Source organism: Dendrobates tinctorius, unplaced genomic scaffold (genome assembly GCF_039654945.1).
Source record: "Dendrobates tinctorius isolate UK_male_01 unplaced genomic scaffold, ASM3965494v1 ptg000022l, whole genome shotgun sequence".
Lineage (NCBI taxonomy): Eukaryota > Metazoa > Chordata > Amphibia > Anura > Dendrobatidae > Dendrobates > Dendrobates tinctorius.
In genome coordinates, this window is record NW_027361690.1 from 57,657,379 (window position 1) to 57,685,320 (window position 27,942).

Consider the following 27,942-nt stretch of genomic DNA (forward strand, 5'->3'; position numbering starts at 1 on the left):
CTTGGCTACATCTGTAAATCAGTTTTTCCATTTTTTCTGCCTTCAGTACACTTTCTTCATTCATACTGCAACACACAATGCTCCTATAACAGAAAGTGCTTACTACCATGCAATGTGCCTAGAGGCCAATTTAGTTGCCAACAGTCTTCAGCTAAATATTGTAGAAAACAATATACCGGAAGGTCAGGTCGTTCTTATTGCGAACGGGTACTTATATTAGCTATTACAGTGTGTCTCTGCCTCTAGAACCAGTGTGAAGCAACCAACAAAACCTCACTCCGCATTCTCTCGGTGGCCCCATCTTATTATACATTGCAGCTGCTCCTTATTTTTTTCGGATTCATTTACGTGAAACTGATTCTGTCAGCAATGGAAAACAGCTTTGCTATCATTGAAAATGAAGTGAAAGTGATTGCCAGCTTCTGTGACAACCATATATTGGATTTCTGGATACGCTTACACACAACAGGTTAATAATGTAAACCTGTATACGATGAGGAATTTGAACTATTGTACCATGGTCAATAAAAATATCTTAGGCTTATATGTTTTCCCATGCTTCGCTGGGTTACTTTTTCCATCCATTGGACCATGTGATTCCTTCTTAACGTCTTGGTTTAGTATTTGAGGTGATCAAAGGCAGCTCTGTCAAGCAGACACTAAGGAAAATCTCTTGGCAGACGTCCTGAAAAGCCAGCTGCATAAAGCGTGTTTGCCAGAAATATTCATAGGTCATCAATATTCATCCCCCGATGAAGTTAATGATATGCACCAAAATGGAAAAGAGCTCTGAGAGCGTACGTATTCCTAGGGATCTGTGTACAATGCAGCTCAACCATCGATCACACATTTAATGTATTTTAAATGTTCCGCCTAGAGCCTAATAGAATGATTTGATAGGGCAATGGATTAATGTAAATGGCAGGTAATCAGAACCATAATATTATTAAAGATTTGCTGTCATCTTTACATGTAAACAGTATGTTTATGAGAGACTCAAAATTATATATGTACAGTGCTTGGAAACACAGAAAAAGGTATAGAGATACTGGAACCAGACCCAGTATGTGACATCATTGTCCATTATATCTTAAAAGTCAATAAATGCTAATAATATGAATACTAATGTGACTCATAAAACATATTTTTATTGACAGTTTGAAAACCTATTATAAAGATACTGTAACAACATTTGTGACCACCAGATGGAGATGCGCCATCTAGTCACAGCATATAGTGTAAAGCAATGCAATTATTCGAATTGTTTGCTGTGTGTTATTTCATTTATTGCATTTACAAAATTTTTGCTGGATGATGACTTTGGTCTTGTAATTTAAAATTTTGCAAAGTGCATTTCACCTGATTCCGTTCATTGACTTGGAAGTGAATAAAGTGTCGCTGCCATCTTTGCCATAAAGTCACTAAAGCTGAATGACAGTAAACTGATTTATCCTGTGCTGTGATGACAAACGTACAATTTTATTATTACATTCCTGATATGTTATGCATGACAGGAAAGTGCAGAGCATACCAAGGCTGGTGTAGGGAGAGGGTGCTCTGTCCCTAGTACTGAAACCTAGTGCATATCTTCCTGCATGAGGAGGTTGGCACCATTAAATCGGCTCATGTGCTGACTGACCCTTGCCTCCCCTAGGTACCCCTGAATAAAGACGCATAAATAAAAAGTACATAGTGGACCAATGTGTCAAAGGGAGAGGTAAATAAATGTCTCAGGAAGTGTTCCCCCAGTGAATGGGCTGGTAGATAATAGAAGATAAAGCACAATATAGTTATGTGGTAACTGGTAAGTATATATGTCTAGAAGGTGATGGTATATAACAATCTCAAAAAGATATCAGTATTGGGGAGATACCAGAAATTACCAGATAGATATGGCTGGTAAAATAATGACACATTGGTCCATTGGGTGCCAACCTCCGCAGACAGGAAGGTGTGTATAAGATCTAGTACTAGGGACAGATCACCTCTCTATTTCTTACATAGCACCTGGAACTTGCTCACCTTTTTCACCTCCTTAGGGTTTTTCTTTTAATGTATACCACATAAAGGTTATTTTTTAATAAGGTTTTTTTTGTGACACCCTTACTTCATCCTTTTTGCTAGATAGGATTGTTCTGTGCAATAGACATACGGCAAGAAACAAAAGCTATAAATTGTTGTACAAGGTGCTCAGAAAATCACAGACTTTCAAGACGCCAGTTAGGAAGACAATGACTATTAGCACCTTTGCCCTGCACCATTTTAGAAAAACAGACATTTGAATTTCGTTTTTCAACACATTGAACCTCGTTCTATTTTGACTTTCACTTTGCATTACCACAGTTGAGCAACACAACAATTCTACCTAATGAGGTTTGACGGGAAGCAGAATTCATGGTGACTTACTATCTGTAATTTGCCATTCAAGTAGTTTCTTTTTAAGACTCTAAAATGTCTTTAATGAATACATAGCCGGCCGAGATTTCCCTTAAAAGCTGATTGCTACATCCACACAAGTGACAAGTGTTTAGCTGAGAAAAAGCTGCAGGTTGATGTGAAACAAATAAACAGCAGTCCTGACGTCCATTGCACAAGCAAATTTAGCCCTTCACAGTAGGCTAATAGACCCACCTACAGCCATGATACATATCTGTAAAGTACTGTACTAGGCTCATAAATACTTTCCATAAATCCGAATTTCAAGATTTGGATATACTGTATAAGAGCTCAGTTATTTGTCTTCCATTATGTATTTCATACTATTAGCATTTCACAACCAGATCAATTCATTACAAGCTGTAAAAAATGTAAATTAAATATTTCAATTTAATGACTTTTACAACAAAGTAATGTTATGAATGGAATTGAAGTACACTAGCTCTGAGCAGAGGAGAGAAGAGCTTGATTTGTGCTGCCCAGGCCTGTCCTCCATGTTAGCAGGTCTTCACTTCTCCATCCAGCACGCTCAGCACTTCCGGCAATTACTAGACCCTACAACATCATGACAGCATGAGTTCTAGTCTCCAGGCCACACTCAATGTCATGACATACTTTATCCAAAAATGTCATGAAGTCAAAGGGGCTTTGTAAATGTACAAGATGCCCAGGATGCTGGGCTGAAAATTTATAGCACAAATAGAGAACCAGACTGCACATTAGACAAGGACACAGCACTACCTTGATGTCTAAGAGCAAATAAACTTCTCCTAAGAACAACCAAAGGACACCAGCATTTTTAATGCATTTTAAAGGCCACTCATACAGATTTTGTAATGAAGCCCAGAATTTCCAAAATATTGCTTAGGAGCCTATTGGCATTGCAAAGGGAAACTGGAAAGAAAATTAATATATTTATTAGTATTTAAATATATAGAGTACTGTAAAAATGTTTTGTGTGAGTGTGAAAAATATCCAGAATTACTTGTCCTTCCTTATGCTGATGATAATCTTCAAGGACATGAGCTATATGCTTCTGGTTATTGCCCTTCTGCAGAATAAATTTGCAGGCAATTGGACTACTTTCTGATCATGTTCCATGATGCTCCATGATGGATAAGTCTCCTAATCTATTTTCCAGCATTGATGACACCAGGAAATCAGCATTGTTGAGGATCATAGACGCAGTAGTCGGCCAAGGAAATTTAGTGTAGCAGATGACAAACCATGTTTAATTCCCTTCGAAATTGGAAGACGTCTAACAATTCCATCAGCTCAGAACTGTTAGAAAACTATGGGACCCAGTTACTCCCATCTTCTGTTTGGAGAATTCTGGCAATGGGGATCTTAAAAGAAAACTTGCATCCAATAAGTCATATCTTTGACATGAAAACAAGGCAAAGCAATTTAACTATGCCTGGAAACTGGGTTCAAAAAATAAGGCAGAAGGTGAGATGGGCAGATGAGTCAACTTTTGCAAGATTTGTCTATAACAAAAGGCAGTTTGTTTTCTGAAGGAGTGGAGAGCAATATAATAATGAATGTCTGTAAGCAACAGTGAAGCATGGTGGAGGCTCCTTGCAAGTTTGGGACTGCATATGAGCAAATTAAGTTGGGGATTTGATTAATGGTGCCCTCAATACTGAGAAATACAAGGAGATACTTATCCATTATGCAAGGGAGGTGTCTAATCGGCTCTAAATTTATTTTGCAACACGGCAATGACCCTAAACATGCAGACAATGTCATTAAGAACTAAGTAATGATTGTGTTTCAATCTACATAAGAAAATTTATAATCATTATCACCTCTATGATTTAATTGGTGACCCCTGACCATAATACTACAAAATCTCTTCAAGTATACCTCAAAGAATTTTTTATTATGAAGGCAAAGGATGTTCACGCCAAATATTTAGATTCCTCTATGATTTATTCAATGTGCATTTTATTAATTAATAAAAGTAAACTAAAATCACTTCTATTTTTTATATTTTGCATGCATTGTATTAAATCCACATATCGTAGCATTTCAGGTTTTGTAATGACTTGCAATGTTACCACATTCTGTTTAGTGATTAAAGATCATACAAAAATTCTTAAAATACTTCATTGGATGCTGTATTGTGGAGCTACATTTATTCTGTTAGACAAGAACATGGAGTCCTTTACTCCTGAGCCATCATACCACCTTTGCATGTTTCTTTTCTATGTGCTTGAAGCCTAATATTAAGCGCACAGTACTATTGATGCTCATATCTTCCGACCATTTAATTTATTACTGGTAAAAAATAAAATTAAACTAATATTTGATTAGGTAGAAATAGAATGGAGATGCAAAAAAAATACTGACAGAAAATTACTTTCATCCCCTTCACCTGCTATTAAGGGCTCTTTCACACAGGTGACCGGTCTGCAAACCCTGTCTTATGAGGAAAGGTTGCAAGATTTGGGAATGTTTAGTTTGCAAAAGAGAAGACTGAGAAAAGACTTAATAGCTGTCTACAAATACCTAAAGGGCTGTCACATTGTAGAAGGATCAACTTTATTCTCATTTGCACAAGGAAAGACCAGAAGCAATGGGATGAAACTGAATGGGAGGAGACACAGATTAGATATTAGAAAAAACTTTTTGACAGAGTGATCAATGAGTGGAAAAGCTGCCACGAGAAGTGGTGAGTTCTCCTTCAATGTAAGTCTTCAAACAGAGGCTCGACAGACATCTGACTGGGATGATTTAGTGAATCCTGCTTTGAGCAGGGGGTTGGACCAGATGGCCCAGGAGGTTCCTTCCAACTCTACGATTCTATGATTCTATGATTCTACAGCATTTTTGCTCACATTCGTTGGTCCCGTCGGGCTTTCATCTAAAATCCACCGCAAACATTATTCGGATGTATGCTCCAATGGGGCCATATGCTATAATGGTGCTGACAGAGTCAACGTTCACTCTGTCATGTATAATTTTTTGGTGTATTTGCCTACTAGAGGCAAACACCCAGATGTTGTAGAATACACCTTTGTGTCCAGATGCAGTAAGCATATACACCCAAAAATAATGCACGTTAGAGTCCATGATAGTTTATGGTTTCGTCTGAATCCTGTTTTGTAGGGTGAGGTTTGGACTCAAAACCTGATGACACCAACGAACGTTGACAAAATCGCTGTGTGAAAAGGCCCTAAGGAATGATAAAAGAAAGTTGTCATTCTTCACTACTTATTGTTTCAAAGTTGTGCCATTTTTAAATTCGTATTCCTAATTTTACATTTGCCAACACTTGTAAGTCCAATTTAAATAGATTTGAGGGATTTCCTGCTGACTTTCTTTCTGGTACAGCACAACCAAAAATCACAAAAAGGTAAATTGCTTTTTCTCACATCAAATGGTGTTTCAAACATGTTAAAAAGTAATCCATGGCTCTTTTTCAAATTTGTATTTGTGATCATTATGCATAGATTTTTGAAGTCATTCTTTAAAGTGAAACCAGAAAAATAATTGAAGCCGCATGTATTCCAACTGTGATTATAAGACATCGGAGATGGAGGTGATGGAATAATATACCTTTGCTGTATTATGACGTCTCAAGCAGTTTTCACAGTAGCCCTCATAAGAAGAGCTGTAAGAGTTTACTTTGATACAATAGCAAATTTTCATATTTTTTATAGTTTGTTTTTTATTTTTTAGGTACACTAACTTCACTTGACATTGAGAATATACACATGAACATTAATATGGGACCCCTCAAATTACCCTCAAATTAGTTTTATTGAAGGCCTATCCTTTGGATAGCCAATTAAAAAACAAAATAACAAAAATAACATTCGTATATGATATAAGTATGTCAAAAATATTCTATTACAACATTTCCTGGTGTATAAGCTGAAGGTGTTATATGTGGTCAGGATGTGAAATGTGAATGATTGGCCATAGGAGTATATACCCATGGGCACTCTTACTATAAAATTTCTGCTGCTGAAAATCTACAGCACAAACACTCTCAAGTTTGTTGCAGAAATCCTGGAGTTTGATTTTCTTTAATCTATTTAGGAATGTACACATATTATTAAGCAGAGACCCATGGTTTAGGGCTAACATTATGATTGTTGGGCACGTGTTCCTGTAGTTGATCCAGGCTGACAAAATAAGAAAGAAAACATGTCTACTATCCTCCCGTCTTGAAAGGTCTTAAAGTCTGTATAATTGGTTGTATCTATCCAGATTTGTATGATGGGTCAGTGAATCTCTCAATTGCCATAAGCTTGGTAACTTTGCAGTCACAATGAGGATTGTATATATACAACAATTTATGACTAACCTATGACTAAAAGCTTTTTGCTTGAAATGCGTAGGTCTAGTGTGTCTATGTTTTTAATTACCATTTATAGAGCATATCTGTTAGGCATTGGAATCCCCCCTCTGCACAGGATGGATCCCAAGCCTTGTCTTCTGCGGCCTCTCATTCTTCTTCAACCGCAGTGGAGCCTGCTCAGCAGAGACGTCGGTCTTGGCGTCTTGCTCAGATTTGTGCCGTGAGCTGTGTCACTGCTGCCTCTCCAGGTTCAGCTATGGTAACTGACCATAGACAGGTTGTGAGCAGTCATTCCAGAGGCTAAGTCCAGGATTCACCCTACTGAGCATGCATGTGAGGTGGCGACCTCTCATTGGTGGTCGGTCATCAGCTGCTCAGGTCCTGCAGCGGATCCGGATTGGCCCACAAGCAAGATCGTAACTGACTGGAACATATAAAAGGTTCTCTGTGCCACCCGGCGGCGTGCTAGGATCATTCATATTTGCATCATGTGTGCTTGGGGCTTCGGCTCTGCTTCTAATGGCCTGTGTCTGTGAGTGTGTGCTGTGAGTGGATGCGTTAGTTGTTCCTGGGAGGCAGGTTATCCTCTACTTAGGGCACAGTCTGGCCTCACGCCGTGGTACGCATCAGTTATCACACAGGGTACAGTCAGGCCATGTGCTGGTGCACACTTCAGTTAGTACAGGGCACAGTCAAGCCACACGCTGTGGCACACACCTGTTAACACATGCTTAAGATAGAGCTCAGATTATCCACATGTTCAGACACATATCTTCTTTACTGCTCTGTGGAGTCACAGACCCTTATGTTCAGTTCACACCGGGTGACTTTTAACATGGTGTGCTCAGTACCTTTGCATTCCGTTCACACTGTGTGCAGTTAACCCAGTGTGCTTTTAGAGAGTGCTTGCAGTGCAGCACCACTATTGTTCACATTTGCTGCAGTTTTACACCTCTGCACAGTGGACCTTGGGTTGCAATGCACTTCATTATAATAATTTATTTAGTGCATTCCGCCAACCCTAACAACTCAATAAACTATGTTGTTTAACAAATAATATAATCCCTTGGTGGTAGCTAGATCTATTCATACATTTTCTTTCTTCACCTGGGAAACAGACTCAGAAATTCCCAAGCACCATACCCTTCCTGGAACAACTACCCTGACCAGTGAACTGATGTGAATCTTCCCTTCTTTTGCTTTTAGACATAGGATTGTGCTTAATTTGTATTTGGTGAGTTTGTTAATTATGGAAGAGGCACTAAGTAAAATTAAATGATGAGTTAGTTGATATTGTTTGAACACAAGAAGTTATTTAGATTTTTGTCCTGAGACCAGAAGCTTCTGATAGACTGACATTCCCACCAAAGGTGTTGGATACTTTCTTTTGCATTATTGCATTTCTAGCAAAGGTCATTGTCCATGAGATTTATTTTATGAAGGAATTATGGTGTTCTATACCACCTGGTGAGTATCTTAAAATAGTTTTCTTGGATTAGTACAAATCTGAAGAGCCTATGTGAATGCTTCAGCATGACGTCAACTTCCAAGTGTTAAAATGACAATTCTAGTTAGTTTCTGCAAGTCACGTAGTAAGTGGGATTTTAGATTTTTCTTGAGCTTTAAGCAATGGAGGAAGTTAAAAAGATGTTTTTCTGGTTCAGAAGGGGTAGGGAAGAATGGCTCTGGCCAGATCTCTTTGAAGCTTGTCCTGTGGATAGCTGAAGTTGAACATTTGGGGAACTGGGACTGTGTAGTAAAAAGGTAAGGTTTGGAGGATTATTTTTTAAAAAAAATATTTGCTACTTCTTGAAATGGTTAAAGAGTTGTCCACTACTTTTTCATTAATGACCTATCGTCAGGATAGGTCATCAATGTCTGATCGGTTGGGAACCGACACCCAGTACTCTGCCTATCAGCTGTAATCGGTGTCAGCAGCTTTGGTCGCAGGCCATAAATTCTCACATGTGGAGATGTTCCATCTTCTGATAGTGGCCGCCACAGTGTACTACATATCCACCTCCTATTAATTTGAATAAGAGGAGGATGTGCACTTCCAAGCCATGGCCAATACCAGAAGACACCCAGCACAGCAAATGAGTAGGTCTGTACGGTGTCGGTGGCGGGGGTGCTTTTGTTTCGGACCCCGACCAATTAAACATTTATGACAAACAGTCTCCTAAGGATAGGTAATAAATTGAAAAATAGTGGATAACCTCTTTAAAATTTTATAAGGAGAGCCCTGTCCAACCAAACAATGCCCCTACAGTGGCCTCTACAAGGACAAGTACACCGCATTCATTTAGATGAATGACCATTTAAGTCCACCAAAAGCAATATCCAATTCTAAAAAGTAGCTTTAATTTTAAGAAGAACTAAAAGTTTCACTAATTATAGAACTTTATACCTAAAGCTGCCTATGAGTAAAGAGATTTTCCATAGTCTATTCATTCCCTTTAGGTAGATGTAATTGTCAACTATACATGTAATCTAAGTTATTGTATTTGACTTAAAGCATAATTCTAAAAATAAAACGAATACAGCGTGCCACTGTGCAAAAACTTTAGAGAATGACAATCAATCATCTATTATGAAATGTTCCTTGTCACTCACTAGTGTTTTAACATAAAACCTGAAAATAGTCTCAAGATTATTATGTATTAAGTGAGTAAATTAGCGGTTATGTGCCATGGAGTTGTAAACTCATGTCCAGGTAAATACTCATGTTCCCGTGTCAAGATAAGGTAGTAGTTGCACATACCTATGTTACTATAGTGATACTTGTGTCTCTGACAGAAACTGTTTTCTGACCTGGAGGTGGTCTACACAGGTTATACCAGTGAAAAAACACAAAAATTAAGCTTGGTTTGAATTGATACACATGCAGCACATAAATGCATGTTCTCATTGGCCATAAAACACAAAACCTACAGAAGACAAAATGAGCAAAAACCCTGCTGTAACTAAATAAGTAAAAGCAAAAGTGCATCTAAATAATACAGCATTTTTAGTAATACTGTTTTTGATAAAAAATAGCACGAAAGCCATCCCACCATGACAAGGTAGCTCTGTTCAGGATAGTGATACACTGTCTAATATTAAAAACCTTACCGTGTGTCAAAGTTGACCTCAATGTGTGAACAAGGGCAGACAAAAGGACTGGGTCCCAATCAGTAGACACCAGTCTGGGTTACACCAGTGGTATGTCTGCCTCTGTTTGAGCTTAAAAAAGATACATTTAGTTACAAACTTGTTAAAAAGAAACATTTTAGTAACTTGCATAATGTCAAGAATCCGCTGTTCACTGTGTCCAAGGGATGCAGTAAGTGACAGCCCTGTCACCCAATAGCTAACAGGGGCGTTCTGGGCTGTCAGTATTGTGTATGGGATAACCCAGCTGCCAAATCAGGGCTGGAGCATACTGGCTATCCACATGTTAATTTAGGAGTGCCCAGCAGCCCAATCAGGTCGGGTCAGCTGGGCTTCCTTCAAGAGTCACCTTTCTGGGTAAATGCATAACTATTTACCTGACCAGCAAAGGTCAGATCATTGCCAGTCATAGCTTTGCTTGGTGGGGTGCGTGTCTAGTTCTTTTATGTTCTGCTGTTTTGATCTTTTGCTGCCTGACCTCAGACTTTGCCTTTTGACTATTCATTTGCCTAGTCCCTTGGTCTCGATCCCCTACCGTTTTGGACTTCTGACCTTGGACTGTGACCTGTCTTCTCTTTTGTCTTGCTCCTCTGCATTTGACACTCACTCTTGGTATTTGACTCCGGACATCTTGACACCCCTGCCCCATTGCTGGTCCATGAGAATTGATGGTAGCCAGCATTACACACTACTTTTATTTAAGAATTTTGGAAATCCAAAAGGCAATGGCATTCCAGATAGCTATTGAAGTACTCAGATCTAAATTTACAGTTTTAAGAACATTACAAAAGAGCAATAGAAATGTATTACTGTATATGGGTAACAAAGTTTGGAAATTTAAACTTTTGGCAAAATAATTATGAAGAATTTAGGATGTAACTGAATATTATCTTGAGAAAACAGGGAATACTTTTCTCCGGCCTTTTTTGTTAACTGATAACTTTTCTCACCTGATCGAATGTGATCCTGTCCTTTGCTCGCACCGAGGGTCGTTTCGTGTGTAGGTGACTTCTTTCAAGTCCATGTCAGAAGATGTAATACAGTAATACAGTATAGTATTTAGTAGTTAATTAAAAGCCCTTTTTTGCATTCTTAGGGTAGATGAGACAATGTACATAATGTCTGGGACCTATGCTTATTGAGCTTTTTAATGACCTGATATGTGGGGGATACTGAAGGTTTGACCAGCACTACTCAACAAACAGCTCAGAGTCAATTATAAGAAATAGAGCTGGAGAATTCCTCTAAAGCTACAGACATAAAAACCCTTTCATGTAATTCAATTTGATAATTTCCCAATAATTTGACAAAATAAAAAAGAGGGTTTGGCTCTTTCCCCAAAAATACATAAAACGCCGCTCTGTTTCATTTTCTATTACTTTCTTCTTCCGAGTTTCAATGGTGTGGGACATATTTAGAAATCTAGCAGACGTGGTGATAAATGAATGTTGTGTTTGAAAACATGGACAATTTTCATGCACAATTGGCCTTTATTATTGAAAATGGTGTACAGTGAAAAATAATAGATTCATTCTCACTCACATTCAGTGTACGTTATTTAGTGTGAATGATATTTTCTCCTGGAAGTACATTGTTCATAGTCAGCCATCTTTTATGTTCCTTGACATCAATATCATAGTTCAGTGGATTGCGGTAGTACATTTGTGTGCAGTGATACATCACGATAATAAAGCACATTAATTTCTTTCTTTTTTTAAAACACTAACCTCATCAAGCAGAAACCAGTTGTCATTAGCCTAAAGTTTTTTTAAAAAGCAAAAAATAATAGTTGCAGACGATAATCTGACTCTGTGATCCATAGTTAGTGATATGCTCCAGATAGCTGCCATATATGACCATTGTGCGCTTATTAGGGATTATTAGTACAGGGGTTTAATAACATTATTAAGAAAGCGTTTTCTTATTTCACATAAACTGTGAAACTGTGATCTATAGGCTCTGACTGTAAGGCCTCATACAGGCGTCCATTTTTCACCAGTGTATTTTATCTATATTTTTAAGGGATGGAGCATGCTCCGATTATAATCTAGGGGACTTTGCAAATTTCCATGTTTTTTCTGAACCAAGTGTCTGAAAAAAATGGCAACATATCAGTTTTTATCCAAGTTCACAGATCAAATTAGCTTATTCAAGTCAATGGCTCAATGAATAAAACATAGAGGATACAGATGTCATCCATGTGTCATCCAAGTGCTGCCTGTTTTTTACTATGTGAAATGCAGGAAAAGCTTGTATTTTCTGTTTGCATAAAAAAAACATTGGAAACATTGAACAAAAATGGATGAAAATCGGATCCAGCATACGGATGAAAAGCAGTCTTTTGTATACTGTGCCAAAAAAAATGTCTGAGCGATGATTGACAGTTCGTTTATATCATTGTAATGAATTTGACAGAGCAGGAGTTCCAAATATAGTCCACAGGTAACAGTGGTGCTGTGTCTAAGGTACAAAAAAAAACAATTTTTTTTAATTTTTTTCTATTGTCATAGTTCTCTTTAAGTAAATTCACCTGTTGTGCATTAGTACATGATTATACAGAACATTTCAAAAATTTGGTTTAAAAAACATTGTCTCACGGCATACTACATATATGGAGCATTTGGTCGACAAATTCATTGTTTCTAAGGAAGACTGGCTCTATACATATGGCACTCAGGTGAGCATTGTCAGCAGGTCACATAGTGCCACTCTCACTGCATATAGCCTCAATGTCATGTGCGTAAGTGGTTTTTAGTGAGGGCCACACCATATTGCTGTTATGTTTTAGTTTTAAGTGCAATAAAAGGATGATATTACAATTAAGCATTAGCCAACATGACCATAATGAGTGTTTTCAAGGCCAAAAATATGCAAAACACCAATAGAGGATTTGGAGTCCACTCCACCATTACCAAACAACATGGTAACTGTGAAGTTTGGCAATTTTTTCCACTCTTTTACATCTAGAAAAGAGGTTCCAGACTGTAATCTTCGGGTTGCTGCACATACAAAGGCGGCCACAATTGTTTGCTCCATCATATTTACTTTTATATGGGGCTCCAAAAACAGACAAAAAAGTATCCCAGAGGTCACACTCAAATCTATGTCACATTCTGTGGGTACGTCACACGACTAAGGTACAAGTGACCATTTAGGCTACTTTCACACTTGCGTTTTTTTTGTGCTGCGCTGCATGCGCAGTGCAAATGCGCATAAAAAACGCATAATGCATTTTTAATGCGTTTTCTTGTCTTTTGCGCATGGTTTTTACAAAAAAATGCATACGTTTTTAAACGCAGATGTGCGCATGACCATGCGCACGTCAGCGCTCCCATAGACTATAATGTGCTTTTGGGTGAATTCCCTGCGCATTGCATGCGCATGCGTTTTTTTGAGACAGGTCGGACACACCAAATTGCAAAGCACACTACAAAAAAAAGCATGCGCATACAAGCGCATACAAATGCATGACAATGCGCACCCATGTAAATATAGGGAAAAAATCGCATGCGCATGGATGAGCATAAACGCAGCACAAAAAAACGCAAGTGTGAACAGATGTTTTTCCCAACCAAAATTTGTGGAAGTTTAGGATTCTTTGAGCTTTGATGAGGGTTTCTTTAACAACCAAGACCAAGCACTTTTCCCTAATTTTTCTATATGTTTCTTATGTTAGTCAGTCCAACAATGCTGTATAAAGGAGTAAACAGATCAAAGCCAAATTATAGTACATGAGAAAAATTATTATGAGGTGTGACAAAGAAGATCCAAGACAACATACTCAGAAGGGCGGTAAGAAAATTTCTAAAACAATCAACAGGGAGGAGATTGGAACAAAGCAAAATTCTCTAAAATGCATGCTCGCAAACGCCAGAAGCCTGACAAACAAAATGGAAGAACTAGAAGCAGAAATATCTACAGGTAACTATGAAATAGTGGGAATAACCGAGATATGGTTAGATGAAAGCTATGACTGGGCAGTTAACTTACAGGGTTACAGTCTGTATAGAAAGGATCGTAAAAATCGGAGTGGAGGAGGGGTTTGTCTTTATGTAAAGTCTTGTCTAAAGTCCACTATAAGGGAAGATATTAGCGAAGGGAATGAGGATGTCGAGTCCATATGGGTAGAAATACATGGAGGGAAAAATAGTTACAAAATTCTCTTTGGGGTCTGTTACAAACCCCCAAATATAACAGAAATCATGGAAAGTTTACTACTAAGGCAGATAGATGAAGCTGCAACCCATAATGAGGTCCTTGTTATGGGGGACTTTAACTACCCGGATATTAACTGGGAAGCAGAGACCTGAGAAACCCATAAAGGCAACAGGTTTCTGCTAATAGCCAAGAATAATTATCTTTCACAATTGGTGCAAAATCCAACCAGAGGAGCAGCAGTTATAGACCTAATACCATCTAACAGACCTGACAGAATAACAAATCTGCAGGTTGTTGGGCATCTAGAAAATAGCGACCACAATATTGTACAGTTTCACTTGTCTTTCGCTAGGGGGACTTGTCAGGGAGTCACAAAAACACTGAACTTTAGGAAGGCAAAGTTTGACCAGCTTACAGATGCCCTTAATCTGGTTGACTGAGACAATGTCCTCAGAAATAAGAATACAGAAAATAAATGGGAAATGTTTAAGAACATCCTTAATAGGCACTGTAAGTGGTTTATACCTTGTGTGAATAAAAGGACAAGAAATAGGAAAAACCCAATGTGGCTAAACAAAAAAGTAAGAGGGGCAATTAACAGTAAAAAGAAAGCATTTAAACTACTAAAGCAGGATGGCACCATTGAAGCTCCAAAAAAACTATAAGGAGAAAAATTCTTTATCTAAAAAAATAATTAAAGCTGCCAAACAGGAAACAGAGAAACACATTGCTAAGGAGAGTAAAACTAATTCCAAGCTGTTCTTCAACTATATCAATAGTAAAAGAATCAAAAGTGAAAGTGTAGGCCCATTAAAAAATTGTGAGGAAAGTATGGCTGTAGATGATGAGGAAAAAGGTAATATATTAAACACCTTCTCCATGGTATTCACGGTGGAAAATGAAATGCTAGGTGAAATGCCGAGAGACAAAGAAAACCCTATATTAAGGGTCACCAATCTAACCCAAAAAGAGGTGCAAAACCGGCTAAATAAGATTAAAATAGATAAATCTCCGGGTCCGGATGGCATACACCCACAAGTACTAAGAGAACTAAGTAATGTAATAGATAAACCATTATTTCTTATATTTAGAGACTATATAGCGACGGGGTCTGTTCCACAGGAATGGCGCATAGCAAATGTGGTACCAATATTCAAAAAGGGCTTTAAAAGTGAACCTGGAAATTATAGGCCAGTAAGTCTAGCCTCTATTGTTGGTAAAATATTTGAAGGGTCTCTGAGGGATGTTATTCTGGATTGTCTCAATGAGAATAACTGTTTAACGCCATAACAGCATGGGTTTATGAGGAATCGCTCCTGTCAAACCAATCTAATTAGTTTTTATGAAGAGGTAAACTTTAGACTGGACCAAGGTGAGTCATTGGATTTGGTATATCTTGTTTTTTCCAAAGCATTTCATACCGTGCCACAGAAGAGGTTGGTACACAAAATGAGAATGCTGGGTCTGGGGGAAGATGTGTGTAAATGGGTAAGTAACTGGCTTAGTGATAGAAAGCAGAGGGTGGCTATAAATGGTATATTCTCTAACTGGGTCGCTGTGACCAGTGGGGTACCGCAGAGGTCGGTGTTGGGACCTATTCTCTTCAACATATTTATTAACGATCTGGTAGAAGGTTTTCACAGTAAAATATCGATATTTGCAGATGATACAAAACTATGTAAAGCAGTCAATACAAGAGAAGATAGTATTCTGCTACAGATGGATCTGGATAAGTTGGGAACTTGGGCCAAAAGGTGGCAGATGCAGTTTAACAATGATAAATGTAAGGTTATACACATGGGAAGAAGGAATCAATATCACCATTACACACTGAACGGTAAACCACTGGGTAAATCTGACATGGAGAAGGACTTGGGGATCCTAGTTAATGATAAACTTACCTGGAGCAGCCAGTGCCAGGCAGCGGCTGCCAAGGCAAACAGGAACATTGGGTGCATTAAAAGAGGTCTGGATACACATGATGAGAGCATTATACTTCCTCTGTACAAATCTCTGGTTAGACCGCACATGGAGTACTGTGTACAGTTTTGGGCACCGGTGCTCAGGAAGGATATAATGGAACTAGAGCGGGTACAAAGGAGGGCAACAAAATTAATGAAGGGGATGGGGAACTGCAATACCCAGAGAGATTAGCAAAATTAGGATTATTTAGTCTAGAAAAAAGACGACTGAGGGGCGATCTAATAACCATGTATAAGTATATAAGGGGACAATACAAATATCTCTCCAAGGATCTGTTTATACAAAGGAAGGTGACGGTCACAAGGGGGCATTCTCTGCTTCTGGAGAAGAAAAGGTTTTAGGGCAGTGAGAATCTGGAATTCCCTGCCTGAGGAGGTGGTGATGGCGAACTCAGTCAAAGGGTTCAAGAGAGGCCTGGATGTCTTCCTGGAGCGTAACAATATTGTATCTTACAGTTATTGTTTGGTTCTTTAGAAGGACGTAGATCTGGGGATTTATTCTGACAGAATTTTATAGGCTGAACTGGATGGACTAATGTATTTTTTCGGCCTTACTAACTATGTTGCTATGTTACTTTGTTATTTAGTGTTGTAATACCTGCTCAAAGTTTTTTGGAGGCAGGAGTGGCATTAGTGGTTGTCCAATAGTGAACACAGTTTTAAGGAGTTCCTTTCTATTCATAAGATTGGTGAACACTGACTTAAAGAAATATTTCAACCAAACCTGATACCAAGTGTTGTGTTATTGTTTTCCTAAGGGTCTGTGCATGCTGCAAGTATTCTCTAATCTTTCAATACATATCTGTGTCGATGCTTCAGAACCTGCACTAGACATACCATAGTGGTTAGCCAAAATGTTCCTTTAAAGGAAAAAATTCTAATGAGAAAACATTTATGTAATTTCCTAATCTATATGAATAATAAAAGAATAGTAATATGGTGAGTCCCTACTTTTACAACAGATTTGTATTGGATTCATTGGTATTCTCCCTCTTTTTTATTAGAATTCACAATGTGCTCCAGATGTAATGTAATTCAACCTCATCCCTATATCAGTATATCAAAACACTGACCAACAAAAAGCTTGGTTGTCCACTTGTCCACAAGGCTGTCTTTTTATAGCTAAATCTTGCTGCAGATTTGATTTCTCTGTTACAGGACTGTGTTATCTCTTTTCGGTTCAGCCGAGGCTTATCGCAGAGAGCAGACATTTGCTAACTCTTGTGCTCAGTTCTGGCACACGAACACTGTAAAGGTTGAAATTATTCCTTACAGAGTGACTTTCTTTTTTTCCATACACCCACATATTACTTTTATGCGGCTGGCTTTTGTAATTCTTCCAAGAGAGAAAAATCTGTTCATGGGTGGTAGAAAGAAATCTTTTAAAGTAATTTCTTTCTGTAAATTGTTTATTTCATCAATACAGTTTGCAAATATTAGCATGCTATGTACAATGTACAGGGATGAGGAGAGCAAAGCTATTTGTGCAAAAAAATACTACTTACAAAGTTTCTATACTTACAAAAATAAAGCTGTTTTTGGTTATGGAGTAAAACAGCAGACGTTTGGATGTTATCATTCAGGTTGCTGTAGCTTGGGATGTACAGTAGACGGTTCTTATAGCATACATGCTTAATTACCAAATCTTCCATACTCAGCTGAGATGATACTAGAAGATTTCTTCTGCCTCGTCGCCTCAGGGATTTAGGAGCCAAGGAATTCAGCGGACAGAGAATTGGTGGGGAGTCGACGTAGAACAGACATGGGGTTGTGCCCTACAAAAGGGGGGAATGTCAGGGCCAAACATTTCCTACAAGACTCACACTCTCTAAGATGTCAGCATCTTAAAGTATAAAAGAAAGTGCTTGTGTACCAAATGTGGCCATTAACTACCATGGGGACTACCAGCCCTATGGAAGAGTCATCATATTTCCCTCAAAGCAATTCTTGAAGGTTTCTTCTGTCCTCAGATATTGGGGAGTTGAGATCCAAGGTATTGAAGGGCATAGTATGAATGAAGAGTGAAAAGAGAGCAGTCTTAAGAGTTGTGAGCTTTAAGAAAAAATCATGAGCATGGTCTATGATTTCAGTCCCTAATGACTTCCTGTGAAGTTGGCAAATCATATATTTCTAAGCATGTAGGGCTAGAGCAAGATTGATTGACCATGAAACGGTCACCGCCCAGTCATAGACCCTGTGACTCTCTCCCATTTTATATGCACTCTATCTAAATAAAACATATTTTCATGCAGTTGGGTTAGTACCATATTTTCTTCCTATTTTTTACATATAAATATTTCCCTTTTCAATTTAAGAGGCTGTCATATTGCTCACAATGCTTTCAACACTACTTGATACTGGAAAAACTAAATGGTGATAAGTGCACCTGGTTAGGTGAACTCACAAAGCCTCTCATCATGATGGGCACACTGACCCAGGGCACTGACACAGAAGGTTGTAAAATAGGTGGAAAAGTAAGGGTCCAAACAATAGGTTATGTAGGGCAACAGACAATGAGGCAGGACACAATGGAAGACACAGAACCAGTAGCGCAGATGAAAAGGAAAACACAGGTCTGAAGCAGCTCAAAGATGGAAGCAGCAGAATCCACAGCACATTATAGCTTAATGTGAACAGTCTCTAACAACAGTTTGTGACACCTACAGTAATGGATGGGTTTTCCAGCAGGTAGCTAGCAGAGGTTTGAAGGTTTGGAGAAATCACAAGAGTTTGCAAAGATGAATGCAGCATAATGAATAGTCTCTAAATATCAGTTCATAATGCTTACTGAAAATGATGGGTTAACCAAGAGGTCAGGAAGAGCAGTAGAAGCTAATTGTAGAAATCACAGAAGACAGGAGGTGGCAACAGAAGACACTGGATTTTGGCAAACTCCAAAAAAGCAGCAACAGAACAAATTAAAGTCTCAATACTCAGAAACCTGGGTTTGTGTCCATGGGGACCTTAAAGGCAATCTGTCACCAGATTTTTTTTTCAACATATTCTGAGAGCAGCATAATCTAGAGACAGAGACTGTGCTTTCAGTGATGTGTCAATTACTGTACTGCTTGCTGTAGTTTGATAAAATCACTGGTTTATTAGCAAGAGAATACCACTAGAGGACTAGTAAACTGCTGTATTTTTATTTCTAAATATTCATAATCTCTGTATAACCTTGCCTCCACCACTGGCAGCTTTCTAATTATGCTCAGTGTAGACAGAAAGCTCACAGATGGGGTAGCAGATGCCTGGTCACAGATTCTCTTTAAAATGTCTTGGGAGATGATGCTTTTGTGGAACACAATGTCACTTGTAAAACTTAACATGGGGAGATGGAAGGACAGAAATGGAGGCGTCCATATTAGAAAAAGTATGAGCTCAACCCAAAAGATGAGACATATGTATAACAAATGGTAGACGTAAAAAATTTATTGGTGAATTAGTTTGCTGCCACATTCCAAATTGATGCTACAGAAAATGATCTAACTTCATTGATTATTAGTGTTTATGGGATAAACAATGGGAAATTAAATTGTCAAATGAAATGTTTTCCATTAATGATAACACATATATGACTTGTTTCTTGTTTTGTTACTGGTATTTCTCTATCATTGTGGTATTTAAATTAAACTTATGATTCTCCCTAACTTTAAGAGCTACTATCAGCCCAAGACAGCTTTCATATGAGAGTAAAATAGCTGGTTTATCAACCTTCTCATGGTTGCAGCACAACATGTGGAATCATAGGCCTTGATTCATCAAACAAATAAAGGGTTAAATTGAATCTGTCCACTCAGCTATATGAAGGTGTCTTTTTTGTTTGTCGATTTCAGTTTCAGAAGTAATATTTTGAGATTTTTTTTTTTAAACGCATTAAATATGCTATTTTTCTACAGGTCAGTACAGTAATGGCGATATCAAATTAATTTAGTTTTTTTATGCTTTACTAGAATTGACTAAAAATGAAAACAATTTTTTTTCTCACTGTTTTCTGAAATTCGTAAATACCATAATTATTTTTTTCAAAGACAGAATTGGAGCAGGGACTAACCTTAGTTTTCACTGCTACTATTTTTGGGTGTATAACTACATACTGCATGACTCTTTCTTTAGCCACTCTTTTTCAATTTTTAAAGGAGGGATTAACAAATAAGTTCAATTCTTTGTTTAGCAATCACCATGCAGGATAAATAATGATAAAGCTTTATGGCTCAGGTTGATGTAATTAATGTGATGCCCAATATATAGCTATTCTAATGTTTTGCTGCTTTTCTCTAGAAAATCACTTAAAAAATGTGTATACAGTATAATAATAATAATAATAATAATAATAATAATAATAATACATATATATATATATATTAAACAAAAGTAATGTATATCTAGATATATATAATTTATTTATTAATTAATCATTTTCTTTCTATTGATCTGTGTCAGGGCTTGTTTTTTAATGAACTGATGAACTAGATTTTATTGGTAGAATTTTGGTATACATAAGACTTTTTGGTGTTTTATTATTTTATTTTATGTGACGTACGATGAACAAAATTGCCAATTGTGTTATTTTCATTTATGTTTTTGCTTGTTTTTTTAATGTACTGATCCCTACAGATGTGGATGTGTCCTTTTTTTGGTGATTGTTTTTTCTTAAACAACTTTTTAGGATTTTTTTAAACAAACTAAAAGATCATTTCACCTTTTAAAGAAGCCTCTTTCTTTAATCATCAGTTACTTGGCAGTCTGTTTGCAAAATTATCCTAAAATGATCGATCCTAGAACGCTTTTTCCCGTTAATCGTGCAGTATACCCTGAGTACTGAGCCTCTTTCAGACGTCCAAGATTTCTTTTGTATGTAAAAACATGAACCTGTTTTAATCAGGGTGTTGGATCTGGTTTTTATCTGAGAACCATCAGTTGTTGAAAAAAATAGATAAATTACAAAACTCCTATACATAGCAATGATAATCATGAATAGCACATGGATAGCTCATAGATTCCATGTGTACTGTCCATTATTAATACATTCCCATAGACTTGTATGGATAATTTTTTTCTGTGGCATGGACCAAAAATAGACACGCCTTTATATTTTGGGGCAGGTCACAAGATCCACAACAAAACATGGACATGTGAACAGCTTCATAGGTTATAATAGATACATGTTCTGTCCACGAAAAACACTGATAAAACATGTCTGTGAGAAAAAGATGGCTGAATGATGCGTTATGTGTGTATTTTAATCCAATGGTTGAAGGTATCTGCTGAGCAGAGCTGAAATTTCACATCAGTTAGCCAGGGTTGGAGGATTCACCAGTAGGTTAATCGAATAGTTTCGGATAAGAGGTTATCCGAATAGCTATAGCACTTACCAAATATGTGCCTCGGTAACCTGGATACCTGGATTGCTCCCGATAATCAGCTGTTCAGCGCCGCAGCTGCATGTGTCGCTGTTGTGTGACAGTCACAACAAACAACCTCTCCATGCATGTGTTGTGACTGTCCCACAGCCTTGACACCTGCAGCTGCGGCGCCGAGCAGATGGTCATAGGGAGCGCTCCAGGTATCCGGGTTCCCAATGCAGCTATTTGTTAAGCGCTATAGCTATTCGGATAAGCAGTTATCCAAAGCTATTCGATCAACCCTAGTTCCAGCTCTTAGCAAGTTAAAAGTGGAGACGAACTTGTGTTGAACAGCTGAAATTTGGCCCCTGGAAAAAATATTATCTAATGGGTTCAAAGTAGTTTGTTGCGAGTCTGCAATTGCACTGTTGGGGACCCCATAATGCTCATACAATGTTACATATTCCAGCTTCTATCTACTGTACCTGTTTTTCCTCAGAGCCATCTCTGACAGCTGCAGCAGCAGATTTCCCTTATGATGGAAAACAGGGGTTATATTTATGTTTAAGAGAATGTATTAGATTTTAAAAATTGTTTGATATTCTTTGATCCCATGCCCACCTCAATTGATGTTAAATTCATTATGCTTCACTGGATACAAAAAAACATTGGACAGACAAAAAAAAGCACGTAAATACATTATATACAAAAGTTAATAGGAAACTTGCAGGCAAGTTGACATCATGCAGCTGTTACGAATAAGCAAAATGTCAGCCCAGTAATTGCCCAGATGTATTGTTCCATTATTCCAGCTCAGAAATCTGCTGCTGTGTAGTTAGCTTCAAGCCTAGGAATGTTAATATTTTCAGATAAATGAAAGTTGAGTTTCTACTACAAGTACATTTTGGCTAAGCAGTACAACAAATTTTCTATTCTTTAATTGCAAAAATTTCTATGTAAAGATGTGTGTATAAAAGTACATATCTATCTATATATCTATATCTATCTATCTATATATCATATGGAGACAAACACCTTGTTCTAACTATATATTTATATTCTGTATGGCTAAACATTGCATACTGTATGTCAACAATACATGTATAGAAATTAGAAAAGACTGATTGTCAATTCCAAGTAAGGATTAAACTAGTGTGTACAGGTGCAAACTAAGAGCCGCCATCTCTATATATAACCAGCAAATAATGTTGCACTCTGTAGCACTATAGCATGAAAACATGACATTTTAATTACATTACTGCTTTAAAAAGTAGGAAAAAATGAGAATACTTAGAGAATAAATTGGCCATTTCATGTGTACACAGCAGCCGTGATAAGGCGATTCTCTTTGCTGGGAACCTGACTAATGTAAATACTCTCCTAGGCTGAAGCCTACATTCATATGTATAGGAGGCTCCTGATGTGATTAAAACTTCCAGTGACAGTCAGTCTTTTGTTATTTGTATATGTAGGCTGTCTGGCCGAACACTCCACCCATCAGCCTCTGGCAGCTTTAATTACAGCATGATCCTACCTTTCCATATTAATGTAGGCTTCAGCCTAGGAGAGTGTTCACATTAGTAGAGGTTCTCAGCAAACAGAATCACCTTATCATTGCAATTGGGTACACATGAATTGGCCAATTTAAGCAGTAAGTATTCTAATTTTTTCCTATTTTCTAGAGCAGCAAAGCAATTCTAATTTGATATATTTCATGTTTCCTGCTATAAAGCTACAGAGTGCTACATTATTTGTTGATCAATACATGCACAGACTGCCTTACCGTTCCACTTTGATCTACATATCCCAAGAAGAATTATAGAAATGAAATAGCTTTGAAATAAAAAAACAGTTTAGTGATACTCTGTCAGGAAATGTTTATACAATGAGTGTGTTTATGTTGCAACCCAATCTGTAGTGGGTTTTCTTTCTTTGCATATTTCAATAATATATTTAATTTATATTGTGAGACACTGGAATACTTAAAAAAAAGTCTGGTTGTGTCTGCTCAGCTGTTATTTGCTCCTATTGCTACCGGATGTAAATACATAAAGAACAGCTTCAAAGCGCTTCATTCAATGTACCACTCCTAGGCATAAGGATGGAACTTTTTCAAAGTAATAGTAGATATTATGCAATATCAAGCAGTGGTGGCTACACATTGAATGGAGCTTGGCTTTGTTGCCCCAGTCCATGTGTTTACATCCGTTGATCGCCAGAACAAGTAACAACTGATCAGGGTGGGTGAAGGATTTCAGAGTCCTACCAATCTGATACCATGGATAGGTCATCAGTTTGTGTGATTTGACTACCCTTTCAAAAATATTCATATAAAGTTCAGGGAGAGCATGCCTGTATGTGCTTTCTGACTTGTTGATCTTCAGATCATTGGCTATAAATTTAGCAAAACATCTTCCTTTTTTTAAAGACTTGTCTAAAGATTAAAGGAAACTTGTAAATTCATTTATGCTGCCCAAACATCGGGCGGTATAACTCAGATCCTAGCTTCATGATGGCAGCAAGGTGTAAACTTCTCTCTAAAATACTCTGGTGTTTCAGAGAAAATATTGCTGCAAGATCCAACTGTGGACATTTGCTGTAGTCCAACTCCGCCTCTGGAAGGATTTTCCCAGCGCTCCGCCTCTAAAATTATTTTCCCAGCATTCCTAGAGGTGATTGACTGATCTCTCCCATAGCGACAGTCCTGGCAATCACCTGGAGCAGTACTGGTCAGAGCATTTCGGAGAAGATTATCCATGGAAGCAATCATACAGCCAGGCACTCATTTCACGACGAGAAAAAAACGAAAGAAACGTCCAATAAAATTAATATATCATTTATTGAAATACATAAAAATCACTAAGAAAAAAGGGGGGGTGGGAACAAATACCAAAAGAAGGGCAACACTGGGGATCACATATCACAGCACATAATATGACTTTATATAATACTAGATGGTGGCCCGATTCTATCGCATCGGGTATTCTAGAGTCTCTGTTAAAATAAAAAATAGTGATATACTCACCTCCCGACGGCCCCCGGACTCTTTCTCTCCTCTCACCATGATCCCGGCATCTTCTGGTCCCAGTAATGCTTAGCGCGAAACACCGCTGATGACGTCGCGCTCTCGTGAGAGTGATGTCATCTCCGGCCCTTCTCGCTAAGCATTCCTGGGACCGGAAGATGCCGGGAGTGTCGTGAGAGGAGAGAAAGAGTCCAGGGGCCGTCGGGTGGTGAGTATATCACTATTTTTTATTTTAGCAGAGACTCTAGAATACCCGATGTGATAGAATCGGGCCACCATCTAGTGTATTATACTCCTGTTACATCCGGAGCTGCTGTCACTGTTCGGCTGTTACCTAATGTATTGTACTCCAGTTACAGCCAGAGCTGCAGTCACTGTTCAGATCTTACCAAATGTATTGTACTCAAGTTACACCCAGAGCTGCTGTCACTGTTCTGCTTTTACCTAATGTATTGTAGTCCAGTTACACCCAGAGCTGCAGTCACTGCTCTGCTCTTATCTAATGTATTGTACTCCAGTTACTCCCAGAGTTGCAGTCACTGTTCTGCTTTTACCTAATGTATTGTAGTCCAGTTACACCAAGATCTGCTGTCACCGTTCTGCTCTTACCTAATGTATTATACTCCTGTTACAGCCAGAGCTGCATTCACTGTTCAGATCTTACCTAATGTATTGTACTCCAGTTACACCCAGAGCTGCAGTCACTGTTCAGATCTTACCTAATGTATTGAACTCCAGTTACACCCAGAGCTGCATTCACTTTTCTGCTGTCACCTAATGTATTGTACGCAAGTTACACCCAGAGCTGCAGTCACTGTTCTACTGTTACCTAATTACCTAATGTATTGTACTCCAGAATATGTACAGGGCTGTGCCTGTGTAATGAGCAATGCAGCAGTGATGCCTTTAATGGCTGTAATGTGCCTGTACAATAAGCAATGCAGCCGTGTTGTCACGACGACTAAGCAACTGTCGCTGATTGGTCGCGGCCTAACTGCTGCGACCAATCAGCGAGGTGGTATTTCCATTACAGACAGACAGACAGAATTAGACAATTATATAGTAGATGATATAAGCTCTTGACTAAGCAAAGGATAATTAGTATACTGGTAAGTATTTACATATAATGTGAAAACATGTATAAAGTGCTTGTGCAAAAATAGGAAAAAATTCCATTATGTGCAAAAAGCAATATTTATACAAAGTGCAAAATTGCAAAAATAAAAGAAAATGGAAACACAAGGAAATAGGTTTTTTAAGCAAGGCTACAAGTGCAAATGTAAACTGCGTGCAGAAAAGTAACACAGATGTGCAATCATGTGTAACTAACATGTGTTATTACCAGAAAGATATGCAGTATATGCTGAATAGCAACTAGTATAATAGAAATCCGACATGCCCAGTAAATAGAAATATGTGCACAATGGCAAATAAGACAAAAAAGCAAAAAAGCACATCCAGCAATATGCTTAGTTACTTGTGCTTTGCAACAGCATGTATAGTACCCAGCAAGGGTTCACATAATCCTGGGGATCCCGCTCTTACAAGGCACAAGGTATTGGGCACATTACTGGACATGCTTATTTATGGTCTGAAACACTAATATATGCTATATCTCTCATTGAGTCAATATCCATAGTATTAGACATGTCCGTTTCTGATTATGTGAACCCTTGCTGGGTACTATACATGCTGTTGCAAAGCACAGGTAACTAATTGCTGGACATGCTTTTTTGTCTTATTTGCCATTGTGCACATATTTCTATTTACTGGGCATGTCGGATTTCTATTATACTAGTTGCTAGTCAGCATATACTGCATATTTTTCTGGCAATAACACATGTTAGTTACACATGATTGCATTTTTGCATTTCTGTGTTACTTTTCTGAGCACAGTTTACATTTGCACTTGTAGCCTTGCTTAGAAAACCTATTTCCTTGTGTTTCCAGTTTCTTTTATTTTTGCAATTTTGCACTTTGTATAAATATTGCTTTTTTGCACATAACAGAATTTTTTCCTATTTTTTTGCACAAGCACTTTATACATGTTTGCACATTATATGTAATTACTTACCAGTATACTAATTATCCTTTGCTTAGTCAAAAGCATTTTTTCAGTGCTTATATCATATTATGTGCTGTGATATGTGTTCCGTGATCCCCAGTGTTGACCTTCTTTTGGTATTTGTTCCCACCCCCCTTTTTTTCTTAGTGATTTTTATGTATTTCAATAAATGATATATTAATTTTATTGGACGATTCTTTCGTTTTTTTTCTCGTCGTGTAATTATTTATTTTCCGATTGTCCTCTGTTGTTTCCATTTGTCCATTAGTGCATTATTCAGGCTATTTATTATTTACATTTCCATATTAATGCACATTTTCGATTTTTGATATGCACTTTTGACCTTGGTATTTTCTGACTTAAGCCAGGCTCTCGTGTATGCTGCCTGTGGTTTGAGCAGCATGAGTTAGCTTATAGATAGGTTCCCTTTATGGTTTATATCATCCATGACACAAGTTGCACTCTACTAGGCCTGGGATGCCATTATTTATTTTCTGAAACTGTCACTGACCTCAGGGAGACCAGTCAAAGAAAACATTGCGGCAGCCAGCAAAGGCGCTCAATCAGTGAAATCCTAGGTGCAATGCTCCCTGGGAAATATGAATATGCAAATAAAGTCCATGGAGCCTCATTTAAGAGTCTCAAAGATGGGACTAGCCAGATCTTCTTCTACTTTGTGACTTAACTACCATCAGCTAAAGTGAATATCATTAAAACTCATCTCTACATTTTAAAATGAAGTGGTCAGATCATGTGCTCACATTTTGAGCTAATTATGTGAAATATTTCTACTAGAGATTAGTTCAAAAGCTTTTCATGCATTGTAGTCTGAATATAGTCCATGCTCATTTATCTAAGACTTTAGAACGTGTTTTTGCTTTTTTCGTACAGATGTGCAGTACATTAAAAGGAGAGACATTGTTTTGAAGAGGGAACTTGGTGAAGGAGCTTTTGGAAAAGTGTTCCTTGCCGAGTGCTACAACCTCAGCCCAACCAAAGACAAGATGCTTGTAGCTGTCAAGGTAAGAAAACACAATAAAAACAAGTTCTCTAATAATAGTTAATTGTATTTTCGTCTATGCATTATACATCTGTATAATTAAATAACCTTTGAGTGGTACTTATATAAGAATAATATCTTAACATTTTTAGTAAACTAAATAGCAATATTATACAATCTGCCATAGAGATGTGATCATACTATATCCCAAGCTGTCAGGCAGAAACCTGTGAACTGATAGAATCCACAATATATTATTGGCAAAAGAAAAAGGGAGAAAAAGCTCTTAACACCTAAAAAGTTCAATCTTTTATTCCATGATGGTTAAGGACACACATTGTAGATGTTTCTATGTTTAGTCATATACGTAGTGTTAAAGACTATGGAGATGGACTGATAACTAGGGATGAGCGGACCCATGGAAGTTTGGGTTCTGGTGCCCGATCCGTACTTTAATCCAAAGTTTGCGCACCAG

General features: G+C 37.8%; 1 protein-coding gene across 8 annotated transcripts in view; it reads left to right on the forward strand.

The window, feature by feature from the left end:
• NTRK3 (neurotrophic receptor tyrosine kinase 3) overlaps positions 1-27,942 on the forward strand; it is a 956,517-nt gene that overhangs the window by 825,322 nt on the left and 103,253 nt on the right. For all 8 annotated transcript variants that reach the window (XM_073568722.1, XM_073568721.1, XM_073568726.1 and 5 more), the window contains one exon: positions 27,359-27,489. In XM_073568722.1, coding sequence (XP_073424823.1) covers positions 27,359-27,489 — 131 coding nt within the window. The remainder of the gene's footprint in view (positions 1-27,358; positions 27,490-27,942) is intronic.